The 18,027-nt window shown below is 46.3% G+C and overlaps 2 protein-coding genes across 2 annotated transcripts; both read left to right on the top strand.

The window, feature by feature from the left end:
- The first annotated feature begins 2,940 nt into the window (after positions 1 to 2,940).
- On the top strand, positions 2,941 to 6,362 carry LOC120794635 (microfibril-associated glycoprotein 4-like). Its single transcript, XM_040135866.1, has 6 exons — positions 2,941 to 2,946; positions 3,143 to 3,388; positions 3,593 to 3,631; positions 5,099 to 5,195; positions 5,709 to 5,876; positions 6,109 to 6,362. The coding sequence occupies exons 1-6, from the start codon at positions 2,941 to 2,943 to the stop codon at positions 6,360 to 6,362; spliced, it is 810 nt and encodes a 269-aa protein (XP_039991800.1).
- Positions 6,363 to 7,939: 1,577 nt separating this feature from the next.
- On the top strand, positions 7,940 to 16,137 carry minpp1b (multiple inositol-polyphosphate phosphatase 1b). Its single transcript, XM_040135675.1, has 7 exons — positions 7,940 to 8,633; positions 9,179 to 9,370; positions 11,466 to 11,660; positions 12,474 to 12,571; positions 13,028 to 13,158; positions 13,620 to 13,753; positions 14,639 to 16,137. The coding sequence occupies exons 1-7, from the start codon at positions 8,228 to 8,230 to the stop codon at positions 14,890 to 14,892; spliced, it is 1,410 nt and encodes a 469-aa protein (XP_039991609.1). The 5' UTR covers positions 7,940 to 8,227; the 3' UTR covers positions 14,893 to 16,137.
- The last annotated feature ends 1,890 nt before the right edge of the window (positions 16,138 to 18,027 follow it).

Raw genomic sequence — 18,027 nt, 5'->3', positions numbered from 1 at the left:
TGAACCATGACAACGGGTCTGGTTTTAGCAGAGACCAGCTTCAGGCTGCAGGGCCAGATTAATCTCTTGGGGCCCCCGGGGGAAGATTTGTTGTTTGGCCCCTACTGACCCCCACTGATCACGACACTTTCATTATTTCCCCCAACTGCAGATGAAACCATCGCTTGATTAACCGGTTGGTTGACAGAAAACAAATCGGTTGCAAATTTGATAACTGATTAATCGTGAAAGTCATTTTTTTAGAAGCTTCCTGAATGTGAACGTTATTCCCAGTTTTTTCTACGACAGGGACCTCAACATTTTTGTGTCTCTGACTGGTGCTCAGACAAAACGGCGTTAGAAAATGTTCGCTCTGGGAACAGACTCCCCCGGTATCTGAGAGGTTCGCTTTGAGTTTGACCTGGTTTTCGCTGCTGCTGTGGGTCTGACACGACCACTGTCTGAAAGTCCGGAGGTTTCAAACCGTCCAGAGCAGTTTCAATAAGACAAAAGCAAAGCACCTCCTCTGCTCCAGCTGGTATCAGTCCTCCTGCTCCTCCTGGCCTTCGTGTTGACCAGCTGCTCGCCTCTCGTCCTCCCACTGGACAACAGCCGACCCGTCGGAGCCACGTCTGCAGTCCAGGTACAATTCATCCCCCCTAAAGATAATAAAGACGTTGGCTTCAAAGATGGGACCACGTGAAGCCAGTGAAAGCATCTCCTCAGGGGCCCCCGAAGGTTCACTCTGCTCTTTCTTCTGTCCACACAATTTGATTAATCACAAATTTGTCAGAAATTTGGTCCTGGATCTTGTGGCCCCAGTCTCTCTGTGTCAAAATCTAGTTTTAGATCCTATTTTGTTCATTTGTCGTGAAGTTCGTTTCATAAAACTGCTTTAAGTTTTTCTGTGTTTTTCTGTCTGTGTCTGAGTAATAAAGAGACAGAAACCCTCAGGTAAAGTTGTTTTATTCCATGATAGGAGAACAAACAGTTATTTTCATTATCAATACATCTGACAGTTTCTTTCTTTGATAATCATATGATTGTTCAAAATGTCAGAAAATAGTGAAATATTTCCATAATTGAACATGTTCTGATCACTTTTGTTGTCTGAGCAACAGTCAAAAACCCCGAACATGTGGAGTTTACCGTCAGAGAAAAGTATAAAACTAGCAAATACTCACACGTGAGAAGCTGACACCAGCACATTTTTGGCGTTTGCATAAAACCAATCAGTTCTCGTAATTGTTGTCAAATAATTGTCTCTCAAACAGCTGATCCACTGGGCGTCTAATCACTTCACCTCTAGAGCCCCGGTTGGTCGAGTGTCTACAAACATGCATAATCTCCTCGGTGGGAAACAGCAGCTGTTCAGCGTTTACATTTGTTTGCTCTGAGGTACTCGGCGTCAGTTCTGCTCAGAAAAGGTACGACACTTTATCTGTGACCCCACCTGCTCCACCCCTTCCAGTTCAACACAGCAGATGTTGGACATGGCATGGGTTAGTGGCCGACACTTACCAGAGGTGAGCTCATCCACGACCGTTCCCACGAAGAGTCCGAGCTGCAAGGCAGCGACTCCCGGTGCGGTCGCTGCCCCGATTTGTTGCTCCATGCGAGCAGCCTCGCAGCATTTGGTATGAGGCCGCTGTTGAGTGGTAACTTTTCCACTCCTCCGAGCAAGTTGATGCAGCAAACAACACACAGAGAGAGACGACTGTAGACAGTGCACTCAGTTTTATTACGCAGTTTGCAAAGTGCGGAGATCCCTCCGTTACAGCATAGAGCATATGCATTCAAAGTGGTAACAAGAGAGATCTCACTCGTTATCTTTTAGTGGTGTCTTAAGTACTGTCTTCGCTGGATCCTCCCCCTGCCCACTTCCTGGATCTCATCACAGTCTGTTGTCTACCATACTTGCGCTACCTTCTACTTGTCACCGAGTGCCCGTAAACCTCTCATGCCCGATGTATATATGTATTACGTCATAGGATGATTATTATCGCGTGTCCTACAATCCACTATAAGCTTTTGGCACTTTACATTGGGTATCCCCACACCGCTCAGTGGAGAAACGGCAACAGCCGCCGGGTTTTCACTGTGTCCCAACCCTTTTGGCGACCAGCGGGGCCAGTTGGTGAATTAAACTTTTACCGAATCGTGTCGGTAGCACGGAAAACACAGCTTTCTTATCGACAAACACTGTGAGACCCATCCAGACCCGTCTGCAAGAGCGAAGAAACATGAGCCCACTGATTGGTCCAGTTTCCAGGCTGTAGATAAGTGGGTGTAAAAAAGACTGGAGCCCCAGCTGTGGTCCGTCTGCTGCCACCTGCAGGTGTGTGGACGTTGCTCGACGTCAAAATTCGTGAAAGAATTCAGAGCGCGAGCTGATAGGAACAGGAGACCAGTCACATTTCTGCCTTTCCCAACAGACTCAGGTCAAGACCAGAACAGTAAAAGCAAAAAACCGAAAGTGCTTCAGCAACATATTCATAATTATTGTCTTCACATTGGAAAAGTCTGCGTTTATTATTATATTTGAATAAAAAAGTTTTCAGTTGATATCAAAGCATGACTGCACTCACACACGTTAAAAAAAAACTAATTTTGCTACGCTAATGGGGACATTTCCATTGACCCTGACATCCAGATAGACCAAGTTCCACCCTCAACCCTTAAACTAAGTCTTAACCTCAAGGTGAACAGTAAAAGTTGAGGGGACAAACGGTTTGATCCCCAAATTGAGGTCAGTCCCCACAGTGTTGTGTAAACCAGAGTAAAACACACAGTCAAGGACATTTATTTCCACCTCTTTTGCCAAATTATTTATCAGTGGGAAGCAACAGCTGTTCAGTAAGTTACTGATCTTTGGCACATAAATGCCACCGAGCCACATCAGAGCGTCCAGACTGACCGACATCGGGATTTTCATCAGATCGCTTCAGCTCGACTCTGACGATGAAGGTAAGCGTCACGATGATGTTTTCGAGCTCAGGAGGATTCGCTGATATATTCTGTGGTGACGTGAGAATGTTACAGTTAACAAACACAGCTTATTTAGAGTTTCACCCTCTGGCTTTGTTAAAGAATCTACAAAATCCCAAAATATGCTTCCACCGCTGATGGCCAGAACTGGTCTGGACACTGTGCTGAGTTTCAGACCATCGTCAGTGAGCCCAAAGTCAGGAAGTTTCAAACCGTCCAGAGCAGTTTTAATAAGATAAAAACCAAAGCACCTCCTCTGCTCCAGCTGCTGTCAGTCGTCCTGCTCCTCCTGGCTCCGCTGTTGACCAGCTGCTCGCCTCTCGTCCTCCCGCTGGACTGCAGCGACATCTATAATCAAGACAACGGCCGACCCAGCGGAGTGTACACCATCTATCCCATCGGAGCCACGTCTGCTGTCCAGGTACGCCTCACCTGTCTGGGACTCGGGTTGACCTTAAGATTATAAAGGTCTAGTTAGATAAGCAGAAACACAGTCGAAAGTTCGACCTGATGATTCTGACAGTTACGGCTGTAGCAGCAGCAGCAGTAGGACCGGTCCTGTCACATAAAGGTAATATTTGCAAACGGATCAAATGCATCAATGAGTGTGTGTCTCTGTGTGTAGGTCTACTGTGACATGAATTCAGAGGGAGGACGGTGGACGGTGAGTATTTAACTGAGGTCATCAAATCACAGCCCAGTGCTGGAAGAAGTATTCAGATCCTTTACTTCAGTAAAGAAAAAAAAAATACTTCCTGTAGTTCCAGTATCCAAGTACAAGGACTTCCTGCAGTTCCCGTATTGCAGTAAAAGTACTTCCTGTAGTTCCCGTATCACAGTAAAAGTACTTCATTTAGTTCCAGTATCACAGTAAAAGGACTTCCTGTACTCACAGTATCACAGTAAAACTACTTCCTGTAGTTCCAGAACAGAGTAAAAGTACTGCCTGTATTTCCAGTACCACAGTAAAAGTACTTCATTTAGTTCCCGTATCACAGTAAAAGTACTTCCTGTAGTTCCAGTATCACAGTAAAAGTACTTCATTTAGTTCCAGTATCACAGTAAAAGGACTTCCTGTACTCACAGTATCACAGTAAAACTACTTCCTGTAGTTCCAGAACACAGTAAAAGGACTTCCTGTACTCACAGTATCACAGTAAAACTACTTCCTGTAGTTCCAGAACAGAGTAAAAGTACTGCCTGTATTTCCAGTACCACAGTAAAAGTACTTCATTTAGTTCCCGTATCACAGTAAAAGTACTTCCTGTAGTTCCAGTATCACAGTAAAAGTACTTGCTGTAGTTCCAGGATCACAGTACAAGGACTTCCTGTAGTTCCCGTATCACAGTAAAAGTACTTCCTGTAGTTCCAGTATCACAGTTAAAGTACTTCATTTAGTTCCCGTATCACAGTAAAAGTACTTCCTGTAGTTCCAGTATCACAGTTAAAGTACTTCTTTTAGTTCCCATATCACAGTACAAGGACTTCCTGTAGTTCCAGTATCACAGTAAAAGGACTTCCTGTACTCACAGTATCACAGTAAAACTACTTCCTGTAGTTCCAGAACACAGTAAAAGTACTGCCTGTATTTCCAGTACCACGGTAAAAGTACTTCCTGTAGTTCCAGTATCACAGTAAAAGTACTTCCTGTAGTTCCAGTATCACAGTAAAAGTACTTGCTGTAGTTCCAGTATCACAGTAAAAGTACTTCCTGTAGTTCCAGTATCACAGTAAAAGTACTTGCTGTAGTCCCAGTATCACAGTAAAAGTACTTCCTGTATTTCCAGTATCACAGTAAAAGTACTTCATGCAGTTCCAGTATCACAGTAAAAGTACTTCACTGTGCAGGGACCTGTCTCCTGTGACTGGTCTCTGATTCTAATGGATCATTGATCCTGAGTCACGGAGGCTTCAGCAGCGTTTTACTGTTGGAGCTGCTCTTAGCTACGTCACAGACAGGGAGAGGGTTTAGTCCACTGGTTCCCAACCTGGGGGTCCGGCCCCTCCAGAGGGTCACCAGGTGAACCTGAGGGGTCATCAGTTCTGATTCACTGATCTGGATTCAGTTCCTGGCCTTTCCTTTCTCTGATCTTTGATTTTCTTATGACCCCCCCCCCCCCCCCACCATCAGGTGTTCCAGAGGAGGATGGACGGCTCGCTGAACTTCTACAGGCCCTGGGATCAGTACAGGACGGGTTTCGGTAACGCTGCTGGAGAGTACTGGCTCGGTGAGAAGTGAAACCAAACCATCAGTCACGAAACTCGCTGGTCGTAAAGAGCGAACCTTTAACTGAGATGTGACGTCACGGACAGAGGGTGTAACAGCCCGGTCAGCTCATGTTATGACAAACCCTGCAGGGACCAGGGTTTCCGATCTAGTTTGAGCAGGACTGGATCGGCAGCAGGAAACTGCCCCGGGGCCCCAAAAGCCCCATGTTTACTCCATATAATTTCTGTCAACATAATCTGACTGATTTATCACTAATTTGTTGAAGTTTGCACCACTGAAGCACAGAATCAGCTGTAACAGGTCCTCCATCCTCTATCCTGTGGTCCTGGTCCCGTACAGGGTTTCTGGGTCAGAATCTGGTTTTAAGATTAAATTTGTTGCTCATTTGTGTTTTAGTTGTAATTAACAAACAGAAGACCTCAGTAAGTATTAGACCATTAACAGGAGAGACCCCCCCCCAGGAGGTTCGTCATGGTTTCGGGTTTATGGGCGCATGTTTGCGTGTGTTCAGGTCTTGAGAATGTCTTCCACCTGACTCTGAGGAAAAAGTACGAGCTGCTGGTCGACATGGAGGACTTCAGCGGAAACAAAGCCTTCGCTCGATACTCCTTGTTCTCCATCGACCCGGAGTCCTACGGATACAAACTGCACGTGTCCGGATTCACTGATGGGGGGGCGGGTGAGTTCATGCACATTTACATTATGGCTCTGACGTTTTTTACGTTTCAGATACAAGATAGAGAGCAGTCGCTGTGGTTACTCTTCTAATGCGACTGTTACTTTGGCTTTTTTAAACACCTGCTCCAGCCCCCACCCACGCCGGCTCCGTTACTGCTCGTGGGCTTCTCCTTTTTTTTCGGTCTGAACCTGATTAGTAGAAGTGTTGAGGATAAACTCCTGTGTTTCTCTAGGAGACTCCCTGACTTATTTCAACGGACAGATGTTCACCACTTTCGACAAAGACCAGGACTCTAGTAACGACAACTGTGCCAGAAAATACCTGGGGGCCTTCTGGTACAACAACTGTCACACCGCGAACCCCAACGGTGTCTATCGCTGGGGGGCTTACAGCGTTGTAAACTACGTTGGAGTGGAGTGGCAGGCCTGGAAGGGGGGCGACTACTCCCTGAAGGCCTTCAGCATGAAGATCCGTCCTGTGCAGTAATTCTCCAGGACCAGCGGACCGCAGAAAATCGGATGCTGATCTCTTTCTCTCTTTTCTCTCACCTGTCGCGTCATTTCACATAATCGAACGAGTCAATACTTCACATAAACGTTTCCAGCTTAGATAAAGTTTCACTGAAGAGTTTCACTGTGTGTGTGTGTGTGTGAGCGGCCGCTGGGTGTAAAGTCGTGTGACAAACAGCTGTTGGTGTGAAGAAGTGATTGGACCAGTGGGTCTCAGGACCTACTCGGCTTCAACGTCTTTGGTGGAGGTTTGAACCCTGATGTGAATCATTATCTGCTTTGCGGTGACAATAAATGAGAAGCGGAGTAGAAAGCTTGAGCGACCAGATGTCTTCACTTTGTCTCCTGTGTCTTTCTGTCTGGAATCTCTCATGATGGACGGACCTGAAATCACTTCCTCAGCAGCAACAGTTAGACACCAACACATTTTGGTTTCTCTGGAGGTGAAAGTTATGAGATTATGTCCTTACAAGTCTGTTTAAAGTCTCTTTAATGAGCTGCTTTTGCTGCTCTGAGAGGCTGAAAGTCAGAAGTTGAAAACTCTTCTCTGAACATGACGGCGATGTCCAAGGACGTCGTTTCCATTGGGGATAGCGTCAGGTTCCTCTCTAAAGTCCCTGTAAACGGCCTCCATTTACTGTCCAGCACCACAGTCCAGACCGGAGAATCGCAGTTGATAGAAACGTAGATGCACTCGTCTAAGTCGCCTTCAGTTATTACCCTGCAGTAGCGGTGGGTGGAGCGATCCCTGAAGCATCGTTACAACCACCACCAGGTCCTGTCGTGAGCATCGATACTAGCGTCCAGAGGAATCGAATCAAGAAACAAACGTCAAAAGGAAAACAGAATAGAATCAGCGTCTTTACTCCATTGTCTCCGCAGAGTGTGACGCCACTGATGTGTTTAATCACATTACAAAAAAAAAACGAGAGGGGGAGAACAATGAAGAAGGGATGAGGAGGAGTGCGGGGGCTTATTAACCCAACATCTACATCATGCTAAAGTGACACGTGGCTCTCCCCTTCATAATAATACACCCCAGGTTTATTAATGAAAAGCATGGGTATCGCTGCACTATTGGCAATGAGCTGCCTGAGCAGCAGCCAACGCGCGACAGACTTCTCTTCTCCCTGTGGGCAGGAATATGATGTGTGGCTGCTCTGCCCTTCTCACTCTTTAACCAGACAACGTCGTCTTGACGCCATTTTGTCCGAACTTGGGTTTGGCTTGCAGGTGCCCAGTGTCTACAGAAATTCTCAGAGATTCCCGTGTTTCTCCACAGTCTGGTTTTCTCCCACTCAAACCAGGAGGAACCAGTCAGTGTTTCACTGGGACCCGGCTCATACAGTGAAATTACACTGTAACTCACAGGCTTGGGTTATTAAGTGTTTCTGAAAATAAAGATATTTAAAAAACTTGTGTAATGGTGACTTAAAGTGTCGGTCAAGGATTCTTTTATTGTGAAAGTGAAGAACGGGAATACTTTTTTGGCTTTTATTTTGATCACATTAAACGGAAGCTGAATTTGAGTGTTTCTGGTTTTTGAAGCTACACGAAGTCAAACCGTTTTCTAGCGATCTCATGACCGGTGAACGCACGTAACCCGTGTCAATATTCCGGATTTATTTGTTTTTTTATTTTAAGTTTGACTCAGTTTTAAGACAAATCGTCGTTTAAGGAAAGAAAAACTCCTGGAAAGTCATTGGCCGGCCGTCGAGGGGCGGGGCGACAGAGACGTCAAAGGTCAGCTGAACCCGGAACGTCAACAAGGCAAACAAAGGCAAACAAAGGCAACGGCGGAGGAGTTCGAGTCCGCTAATTCTTCCTCCGGTCCCCGCCGACATGTTCTCCGTTTTACTGCCCGCAAACAGTTTGCTGGTGGCGGCTCTCAGCCTGCTGCTGAGCCGCCTGCCTTGCTCCTCTCTCTCGGCCCCGGACATCCCGCACATCGCTTCTTTCTTCGGGACCAAGACCAGGTACGAAGAGGTGAACCCGCACCTGCTGCGGGACGTCTCCTCCGTCAATGCGTCCGTCTTAAAACTTCCGCCCACCGAGCGCTGCTCCCCGGTCCACCTGACCGCCGTCATCAGGCACGGCAGCCGGTACCCGACCGTCAAGAACATCCGCAGGATCCAGAAACTGAGCGAGCTGGTCCGGAGAGAATCTTCCAGAGGCTCCGCGGGCTCCGAGGACTGGCTGCGGGACATTCAGAGCCGCTGGGAGATGTGGTACACCGAGGACATGGACGGTGAGAGACCGTTTCTGTTAAACCTGTAAAATCGCTGCTATGTTGCTGAAAAATATGCCAGGAAAATTATGGCAATGTTCCTGGAAAATATCTACAAATAATCCTGTGAAACAGCTGGAACGTTTCTGGAAATATGTCTGTGATGCTGTTTAAATGTTCCGGAAAAGATACTGGTTAATTTGCTGAAACATTTCTCTCCTGTTAAGTTGCCGCAGCATTTCTGATAATATTCCCATTAAGCTGCTAAAGTGTAACTGAAAATATTCTTGTGTCATCACTGCGATATTTCTGAAAAGAATTCAAGGAAATGTCTGTAATTCTGAAAATATCTACAAAAATGTTCCAGTTAAACATAAATAATGTTCCGGAAACTATTCCTGTTGAACTGTTGGAATATTTTCAAACATATTTCTATAAAACCTCTGACCCATCTGAAAATACTCTGGTTCATCCGATGGAGTATTCCCGGAAACGTGAATGCGTGCCCCGTACAGTTTATTTTTGTGTCATTAAATGTATTTGTTTATTATTATTTTCCTCCTCAGGTCAGCTGGTGATGAAGGGCAGGGATGACCTCCGTCAACTGGCGAGGCGACTGGCGGCCTTGTTTCCGTCTCTGCTGTCGGAGGAGAACATCCGGAGGAGGAGGATCAGTTTCCTGACCAGCTCGAAGCATCGCTGTGTGAGCAGCGTGGAGGCGTTTCAGGAGGGTCTGCAGCAGCACCGGGGAGACCACGGTGAGACCCGCAGCAACCGGCAGATTCTTTAGCGACCTTGAAGCGATCAGACTCTGCGTGCGATCTGGGAGACCACTGAAGTTTTCAGGCTCCAGCAGCGGGGTAGAGGTGTGGTTCACCTGCAACGTGTCACTGAAGCGGAAGCAAAACGATGCTCTGCTCACGTTGTTCTCCGCTGCTGCTGTTGTATCATTAACCGTTTCTTTATGACCAATCACGGATAACGTGAATAACGGCGACACATTTATCAGACAGCAAGTGAACGGTCGCTTCTCGTAGTCCAAACGCTGCATGCGGGAGAAGCGTGCAGGTGCAAAGACCTGAACCACTTTGACAAGGACCAGATCGTTAAGACCAGAGGACTGGGTCGGAGCATCTCTGAGACACCGAGGCTGGTGGGAGGCTCCCGGTCCCGGAGGTGGTGAGGACCTGCTGACAGTGGTCAGAGGAGGGTCAGACCACGAACTGAAGACGGGGTGCTGGGCGACCAAGGCTCATGGATGTGTGAGGGTGTGTGTCAGCGCGATCGTTGATTTGGGAAGAGAGTCCATGAGTTATTCTCAGTTTAACAATTTATTACAAACCAGAGAATCAAAGTTGAACATGTACCTGGACCTTTTCTATTCAGAAAACCACAGTCTGCAAGCAGTTCGCTGTAGCCAGCTTCCTAGGAAAGAGTGTCTGTCTTAGCGTTACACAGGGTTTTCAATGGGAATGTGCATCCATCCGATTGGTCCAGAACGTTGGGGGGGCGCCGTGGCTTAGGCTTAGCGCTCCCTTGGTTGGTGGATAGGTCGGTCCCTCCTTTCTTCCACAGTCGCGAGAGACCGCGTCCTAAACAGGAAGAAACCCGGCACCCTCTCACCTGTAGCTCGTTCTGAAGGTTTTGTTCTATCTTATCCAGCTGACATGACCCAGTACGGGTGTAGTGTAAGAAATTGTTGTACATGTTGTTTCCGTATCCATCTCTTTACACAACGGAAAGAGTTCTAACATGACTAATCAGATATCGCCTTTATGTTTGTGGCATTGTGTCCATCAACTGTCCTCCTTAAGACATCGCCTACAGAATGGCCTGTTTTCATAAGCCAATGCTTTTCTACGTACATACGATAAACTCTGTCCTCGCGGAGGAGACCAGGCGGTGGAGGGATTGTGATGCTCTGGACCCGGTTCTGCAGGGAGACCCTGGTCCAGGCATCCGCTTGGATGCCGCCTACTTAAACACTGTTGCAGACCAGGTACTACACCCCTTCATGGCACTGGCCTCTTTCAGCAGGATACTGCTCCCTGCCACACTGAACATGACAGAGTTCAAGGTCTTGCCCTGGAACCCAAATTCCCCAGATCTCAGTCTGATTCAGCATCTGTGGGATGTGCTGGAACAACAAGTCTGATCCACATCGGCTCCACCTCACAACTTACAGGACTTAAAGGATCTGTTCTTGGTGCCAGATACGACAGGGACCTTCAGAGGTCTTGTAGAGGTCTTGAAGAGTCCAGGTTTAGGCAGGTCAGAGGCGTTTTGGCAGCACGTGGTGTTTTCGACGGCCGTCGTTTTCTGAGCATTTTAGAGCTGCAACGGTTCCTCAGTCGACAGAAACATTCATTGGCAACTGACGAAGAACCTGTTTAGGGACGTCTGTGATTGTCTCTGATGCTGCTTGTCCCTTAGTTTGTTTTTCTGTCTCTCCTTACGAACCGGACAAACGTTTGCTGATTCCAGCCTCTCAAATTCCTGGGTTTGCTGATTTTTCTTTGTCTTACACGACGTAAACAAAATTTCTTTGGGTTCTGGGCTCTTGGTTGGACAAGAGGACATTTTAAGATGTCGCCTTGGGAAGTTACGACAAGAACTTCCACAATTTTCTGACATTTTATCGACAGAATAATCGATTAATCAAAAAGATAATCACCAGATTAGTCGATAATGAAGGTAATCGTTAGTAGCAGCCGCACTCTCCGCCCACACGTCACAGCTCAGAGGAACAAGTTTCTCCTCCCCCTTCTCTGGAGGCTGTTCAGCGGCATCATGGGAAATGTATGAACCTCAGTGACTCAGGAGTTAATGGACGCGTTTGACGTCTCTCTGCAGAGGTCGAGTACAGCCACGAGGTGGACGACGAGCTGATGCGTTTCTTCGAGCGTTGCCGTGGTTACGTGGAGGGCGTGGAGAACAACCGCACGGCGCTGCTGGAGGTGGAGAAGTTCAAGCACGGGGAGGAGATGGAGGGAGTGAGGAGGAGGATGGCCGAGAGACTGGGCCTTCCTCAGCACCGCCTCACACCGGGTCAGACGCACGCACACACACACACACACACACACACACACACACACACACACTAACACGTTCTTCTACACTCTTTGACGTAATGCATTTCATAGCCCCTGACCTCACCCATATTCTAACCAAAGGTACCAGCCACAGACGTTAACTACAACTCCCAAGGTGCACTTCAGCAAGAAACATCCAATCACAGAGCTTATAATTCTGTCGTGTGCACCAGTATCGGCGGAAGATGATTTTAGATGAGGAATTTTAGTGTAATTATCACAATTAAAATGTTTACATGAAGGAGTTAAACATGGTGAAATAATCTGTAAGAGAATGTCTGGTTCCCAGAGACATAAACGTTACTAACGTCTTGTGTGACCAGACTGATGGAACCAGAAAACAGCATTTAATACTGAAAAGTTACGACTTTGTTCCCGTTGTTTTCAAGGTTGTTCTAGAAATCGTTTTCTTCTAAATTGTCCACGTTATCCTCAAAATGTTACGACTGGTCTCGTAAATTTTCAGCTTCACTCTTGATATTTCACATTTTTCTCTCGAAATACGTTTTCACTCAAACCGTTGACGTCCTTCTCAAAGTAATTTGCCTTTGTTTTTGAAATCTCAGGTTTTCTCCTAATATTCGCCATAAGCCTCCAGTGGAGTATTTATTCACGAGCCTCCAAAATTTCCCCCGTTCTCTTTGAAACGACGGTGGTAGTCTTCTGCGGTGACTTTGTATAGAACCCTAAAGGAAGAAGAACGGTGTTGGTGATGAACCTCCACAAACGCAGGCAGTTAACGACGTTTGTCCCTCTGTGTCTCCTGTAGACCTGGTTGAAGCAGCGTTCTTCCTGTGTTCCTACGAGCTCTCCATCAAATCTCTTCACTCTCCGTGGTGTTTCCTGTTCGATGAGAACGACGCCAAGGTACGAACGCACAACGACACGCAACGTACGCACCCTCATCGTTCTCCACTGTCGTGGGGCCGAGACGCGTGACCGATGGACCCGTTCGTCAGTCGACAGAAAATCCTCCCGCAGCGCTTCTGAGGACCGATTAACGGCTGTTACTCCCCGACGTATTCACAACCCATCCACTGACGTCGACTTCAGCCACGTGACCAGCTGTTCAGATGGAGTTTTGGCTAACGCTGGATCACAGTGTTACTGCTATATAGAGAGAAACTCACTGAATGTAAATACATTGAGTGGCTAAGAAAAGACGTTGACCACAAATAGTTTCAAAAACCGGGTTTGATTTCACGAGCATGTTCATTTTCAGGGTAAATCTGGGGGGTAACGTAAAGCGTTACTACGGTTTCCTACGGTTTGTGTGTATCAGAGCTGATCTTTGCATATTTGACCTGCCGTTTCTCTCTGCAGGTGTTGGAGTACAAGTCGGACCTGAAGCAGTACTGGAAGCGTTCTCACGGCCACGTGATCAGCAGTCTGTCCAGCTGTCCTCTCTTCCATCATGTCTTCAGGACGCTCGACAAAGCCGGACGTCCCCGCAGGTCGGACACGTCGCTTCGAGTTACCGTTATAAATCCAGCTAATGAAACACAGTCAGGGACTAAAAATAATAACAATAAGTGACGTACAACAAAGATTTCCTTCAGATCGTGGAGAAAAATGCTTTTTCCCCACTTGACCTGTAAATCTGTTCCCAAATCCGCCTAAAAACCGAGCTCTCGCATGGATTCGTAAACGGAGAGTACAGATTTACACGTGGCTCTTTTTTTTTTTTTTCTCGGCTGACCTTCGTCGGGCTCCTTAGTTTCCAGATAATTGTCAAGATAAAATGTGAATGAAAGCTTGTTGCCATCCTCACTAACTTTTGTTCGTCTCAGCTGTTCGGTGTTTAATTGAGGTTTTTAGAGGAGCTTTATGAACGTTGGACTTCTGATAAATCACATCATTCAGGGAAAACAGAAATGTGTTTTTAACTGACTTCAGTAAGTCTTGCGTCCATCAGGTCCACTGAGGCGTCCCCTGAACCGGCCTCCATCCTGGTGGGTCACGCCGAGACGCTCCTCCCCCTCCTCTCCCTGCTGGGACTCTACAAGGACCGGACTCCGCCCAGTGCCGACAACTACCGCTCGCAGCACGGTAGGAAGCCCCGCCTCTGTCCCGATGTCCAATCGGAGCAGGGACGTGATGCGAGGTCACACCCGTGGGTTCGTAATGTCTCGTCCTACATGGCCGCTGCAGGCGCCCCTCGGTGTGTAATTATCACCCCCCCCCCTCGGGGCAGCGCTGGGCTGTGAGGTGACGTTGGCGTAGTGGCCGCTCTCGGTACTGCAGCTTCGCCGTTCATCGCGTGACGCACACCGACCCAAAAGCATTTATCACATACACAGTCATCGGGAAAGGAGCGGCCGTCAAATGGCGATTAGGTTTTTCTCTGAATGTCACAGAAATGACTCTTTACATCCTCCGAGTTCGATTCATTTGGAATCTGATGTCAAACATGTTTCCGCTGATCTGATGGAAACACGTCGACACCATCGTATACTGCAGTTGCCCGTCGCCTGTTTGGGAAAAAACCGATACGACGACAGAAAAAATGAAAGCCATCGGAGAACAAGAGCCTGTAAAAGTTCATCAGACGGTGTGTTGTGATAAAGCTACAGGTCAGTGTCGATATTCTCTTTGAGCGCTGGGTTTTCAGCCTGGATCTGTCCACATTCAGTCAAACCGTCCCGTTAAAAGCTGCCGAACCAGCTGTGATCAGCTCCTGTTCTCAGCGTAGCCGTGGACGTTCAGACAACTGTCCCTGGGTCACAGGGAGACTCTGAATGAAGCTCTGCAGTTAGAAGGAGCCTATTTCTGATATCTTTGCCTCCTCCCCCCTTCGGCTCGGTGGCGCCCCCCTGGGGAGGCCTTTGTCTTTGTTTCTGTCTTTGTCCTGTTGCATGTCCGTGTCTATTCCAGACCAGATCCTGTCATTTCACCAGGGTTCAAATGTGCTGAGCCACGACTTGCGTTTTACAGGTAGAAGTTTCCGGACCAGCCGGATCGTACCCTACGCCGCCAACCTGCTCTTCGTCCTGTACGACTGCCAGCGGGGCCCCCGGCTGCAGCTTCTCATCAACGAGTCTCCGGCTCGATTCCCGGGACTGGAGGCGGAGGACGCCCCCCTGTACCGGGACGTCCGGGCCACGTACCGCCACCTGCTGGATGGCTGCGACTTCCACAGGGAGTGCGAGGGGAGGACCAGAGGCCGGGGACCAAACACCGAACTCTGAGAGATGAGAGGAAACAGGTACTCCGATCCAGTGAAAACCAGTCCACCACAGAATCCGGTTCAGGCATAAAGACCTGAGTCCTTCCACCGCGGCCTTAATCGGTGTATTGATCCGTGAACACTGGAATCGGTTCCCTGCAACTTTTGTCTTTAGACTCGAAAAGAGTCGTTTGGATTTTTTCATTGAGCTGTCGGTAGGTTCGGACTCGCTCTGACCTCAGTGTTTACCGGATCAAAACGGAGATCGGCGGTTCCTGAATATTGAACCGAACCGACCGACGAAGCCCCGAGGAACGTGACCCCGATGGCGTCCCACTCCGTGACTGAATCCCGTCAGTTAGCTTTCCCTCCCGTCAGAAGCCGTGTGAGCACGTGGAGCGATCTCCTCGGCTTCCCGCGCAGAAGTTTCACAGCTCGGTGACATTTCACCGTGAGAGGAGCTGCGTGTGACACCGTAACTTCGGTGTGAAAAGACCGTAGTCATTAAAACAGTCAATGAAAACCGATGAGTGTAGGTTTGCTTTTGCTGCCTTGCTCACGTTTCCTAAATTTTAACAGTGGATCTCAAACCAAACCAAGATATTTTAGTTCTGAAACCAGTTCAGTCCATCGTCTGTTCTCTGAACTTCACTTGAGGACTAGTTTCACATCTTGACAGGTTAAAATCTGGTCTTAACACGGAGCCCGGAAGTGTTTGATCTTAAATTCGTAAATGAGATATTATGGGATAAAAATACAGGCAAACGCACTGTGAAATAATTGAATGATTAAAACTCCACTCATCATGTTACAGTTTAATCGAGTTCATTTTTCTTCTGTTTTTATTTCGTTGTGGCTTTTCTTCCCAGTGACACTGGTTTGTTTGTAACCGTGTGTCAGTGCTGGGTTTTAAAAGCATGTGGTGGAGAAACATCCTCCTTCTGAAAAGAGTTTGATTCATTTCAGTCCAACTGACACGGAAACTCGCACCAGGTCTGTTTCCATCCTCCTGTTTTTATGAACATTTTTCATTTTTGGATTGAAAAACCTGCGTGGAACCAAGGTTTTCCGTTTGTTTGAGGTGGAACAGCAGCTGTGGATGAAACGGACCGAGCGAATAAACTCTGACGTCCGTGAAGCGTGAAGACAGGAAACCATCAGATCTGTGAGGAGCCGTGAGGAGACTGGAACCTTCCTCACATTAACACATGGAACCAGCAGAAACGTCAGGTTTCCATCACGTTCTCCACGTGGTTCTCCATCGTCTGAGCTTCGACTGCAGCTCTTTTAACCACCTCGTCTCACCGCGTCCTCTTCTTCTTTGGTGGTTCAACGGCAGCGACTGGAGAATCGGCTCCACCTGCTGTTAATCTGCTCACATTCCCACAGCAGCAGTGGAGGGAAACTAGACTTCACTCATGTTTTACTTTGATGATTTCGTGGAAATTTGGTTCAAACTTGACTCTAGAGAAGAATCTGAATCAGTCGGTTCCCAAACTTTTTTCTGTTTGGTTTTGGTGAACTGACCCTTTAATCTTTGACTCTGGTTTACAGCAGTTTACCTTAAATCAGGAGTCGACTGCCGTTTATTTGTGACACTACAGGATTCATTCCACACGATTCTCTTCAGGATCATGAAGCTTTGTTTTTATTGTTTATTTATTCTGATTTTTATGATCACGTGGTGCGTTTGATTTTCTACTAATTTCGGTTTGTTGATTCTACTCGTCTTCGGCTCTCAGCAGATTCCCTGAGCTTCTTCTGCTGTCAGTCTGAGGGAGGATTTTCACAATAAAAGCTCTGGTTAGTCTGCGGGACGTTCTGCAGCGTTTGAAACAGATTTGTTTTGTCTTCAGGGTAAATAATTTTTTGTGTTTCAGACGTCTTTGTGGCTAAATAAGTTTTAAGTTTGAAATGACGGCTCAGCCTTTTATGAAAAACCTTACTTTTGGAGGTTGTTTATGTTAAAACTCTGTATTTTGTTTTTATTTCCTGTGGAATTATTCCTGAAAGATGCCAAATGTTTCTAATTAAAAAGCTTTAATAAACGGTTTTCATGGTTGAAACAGTTTGACTTTGTCAAGTAGAAAGTGAACTTTACAGCATTTCTGTAACTTTCATCCTGTAAAGAAAAGAATCTAAGAAAACAAAATCTAAAAATAGGATACAACACCTTTTATATTCTTCTATATATATATTTTTAAAATTTCCATCATCAACATGCATGAAATCTTCAGAAAAAAACGAAATTCATCGCATTCACTCCTCATGGACGCGGCAGAACGAAGCCAACTGACGTTCTTATAAAAGTTTTATTAATATTACTAGTTATTTGCTACGTTGATGAGCGTTTGGTTCAGCGAGAGACAAAACATCTGACATTTTCAGAACATATTCTAAATATTTTGAAAAAGTAGTTTGAGATAAAGTTAATATTAAAATCATAATCATCAGTTTATAAGAAAAAGTAGGAAAATGAGTCACATTTTTTAGGAAAATTGTAGAAGTAGAATGTCAGGCTGCTAAACATGAATAATATGTACGTTTAATATTATTACTAATTGTCTCACAGATTATGACCAACGCTAAAAATCTTGGATTTTCCCTTTTAATTAAATATAACAGGAAAAGCGTGTGTTTTGACAAGTTTATTACATCATAACAGGCAATAACTACACTATTAAAAAAAAAAATCACCCTGTGCTCAAGCTCTTTCTCTCCGGAGCTTTGTTCATTTACCAAAACTGACGTTGTGATGTACAGATGAAACCGTTGGTGGAAAAACTGATTAGTCAGTCAGACAGAAAATGAAAAACCTTTGAGTTCAGCTTTTTTTCTGTGTTTTATTATTGGAAAGTGAATCTCTTTGGGTTTCAAACTGTTGGTTGGAAACGTCACCTTGGACGTTTTCAGACATTTTATGAACCAAGCTTTTCATCAATGGAGGAAATAATTCCTAGTTGAAGCCCCACTCTCGTTTCTATTTTCTGCAGTGAAGCTTTACTGTGCATCACAAAATAAAAACCACAGTTGAGTTCTTTAGACTCCACATTCAAACATCAGAATCACAGTTTTAAAAAAAAGTGATATTATTAAAAATAAACTACACTTCATGAAAATGATGAAAAAGTCGCCTTCACGCAGTTTCCAACATGTT

This window comes from Xiphias gladius, chromosome 9, assembly GCF_016859285.1.
Source record: "Xiphias gladius isolate SHS-SW01 ecotype Sanya breed wild chromosome 9, ASM1685928v1, whole genome shotgun sequence".
NCBI lineage: Eukaryota > Metazoa > Chordata > Actinopteri > Istiophoriformes > Xiphiidae > Xiphias > Xiphias gladius.
The sequence above is the reverse complement of the archived record's forward strand: the minus strand, read 5'-3'. Positions and strand labels throughout refer to the sequence as shown.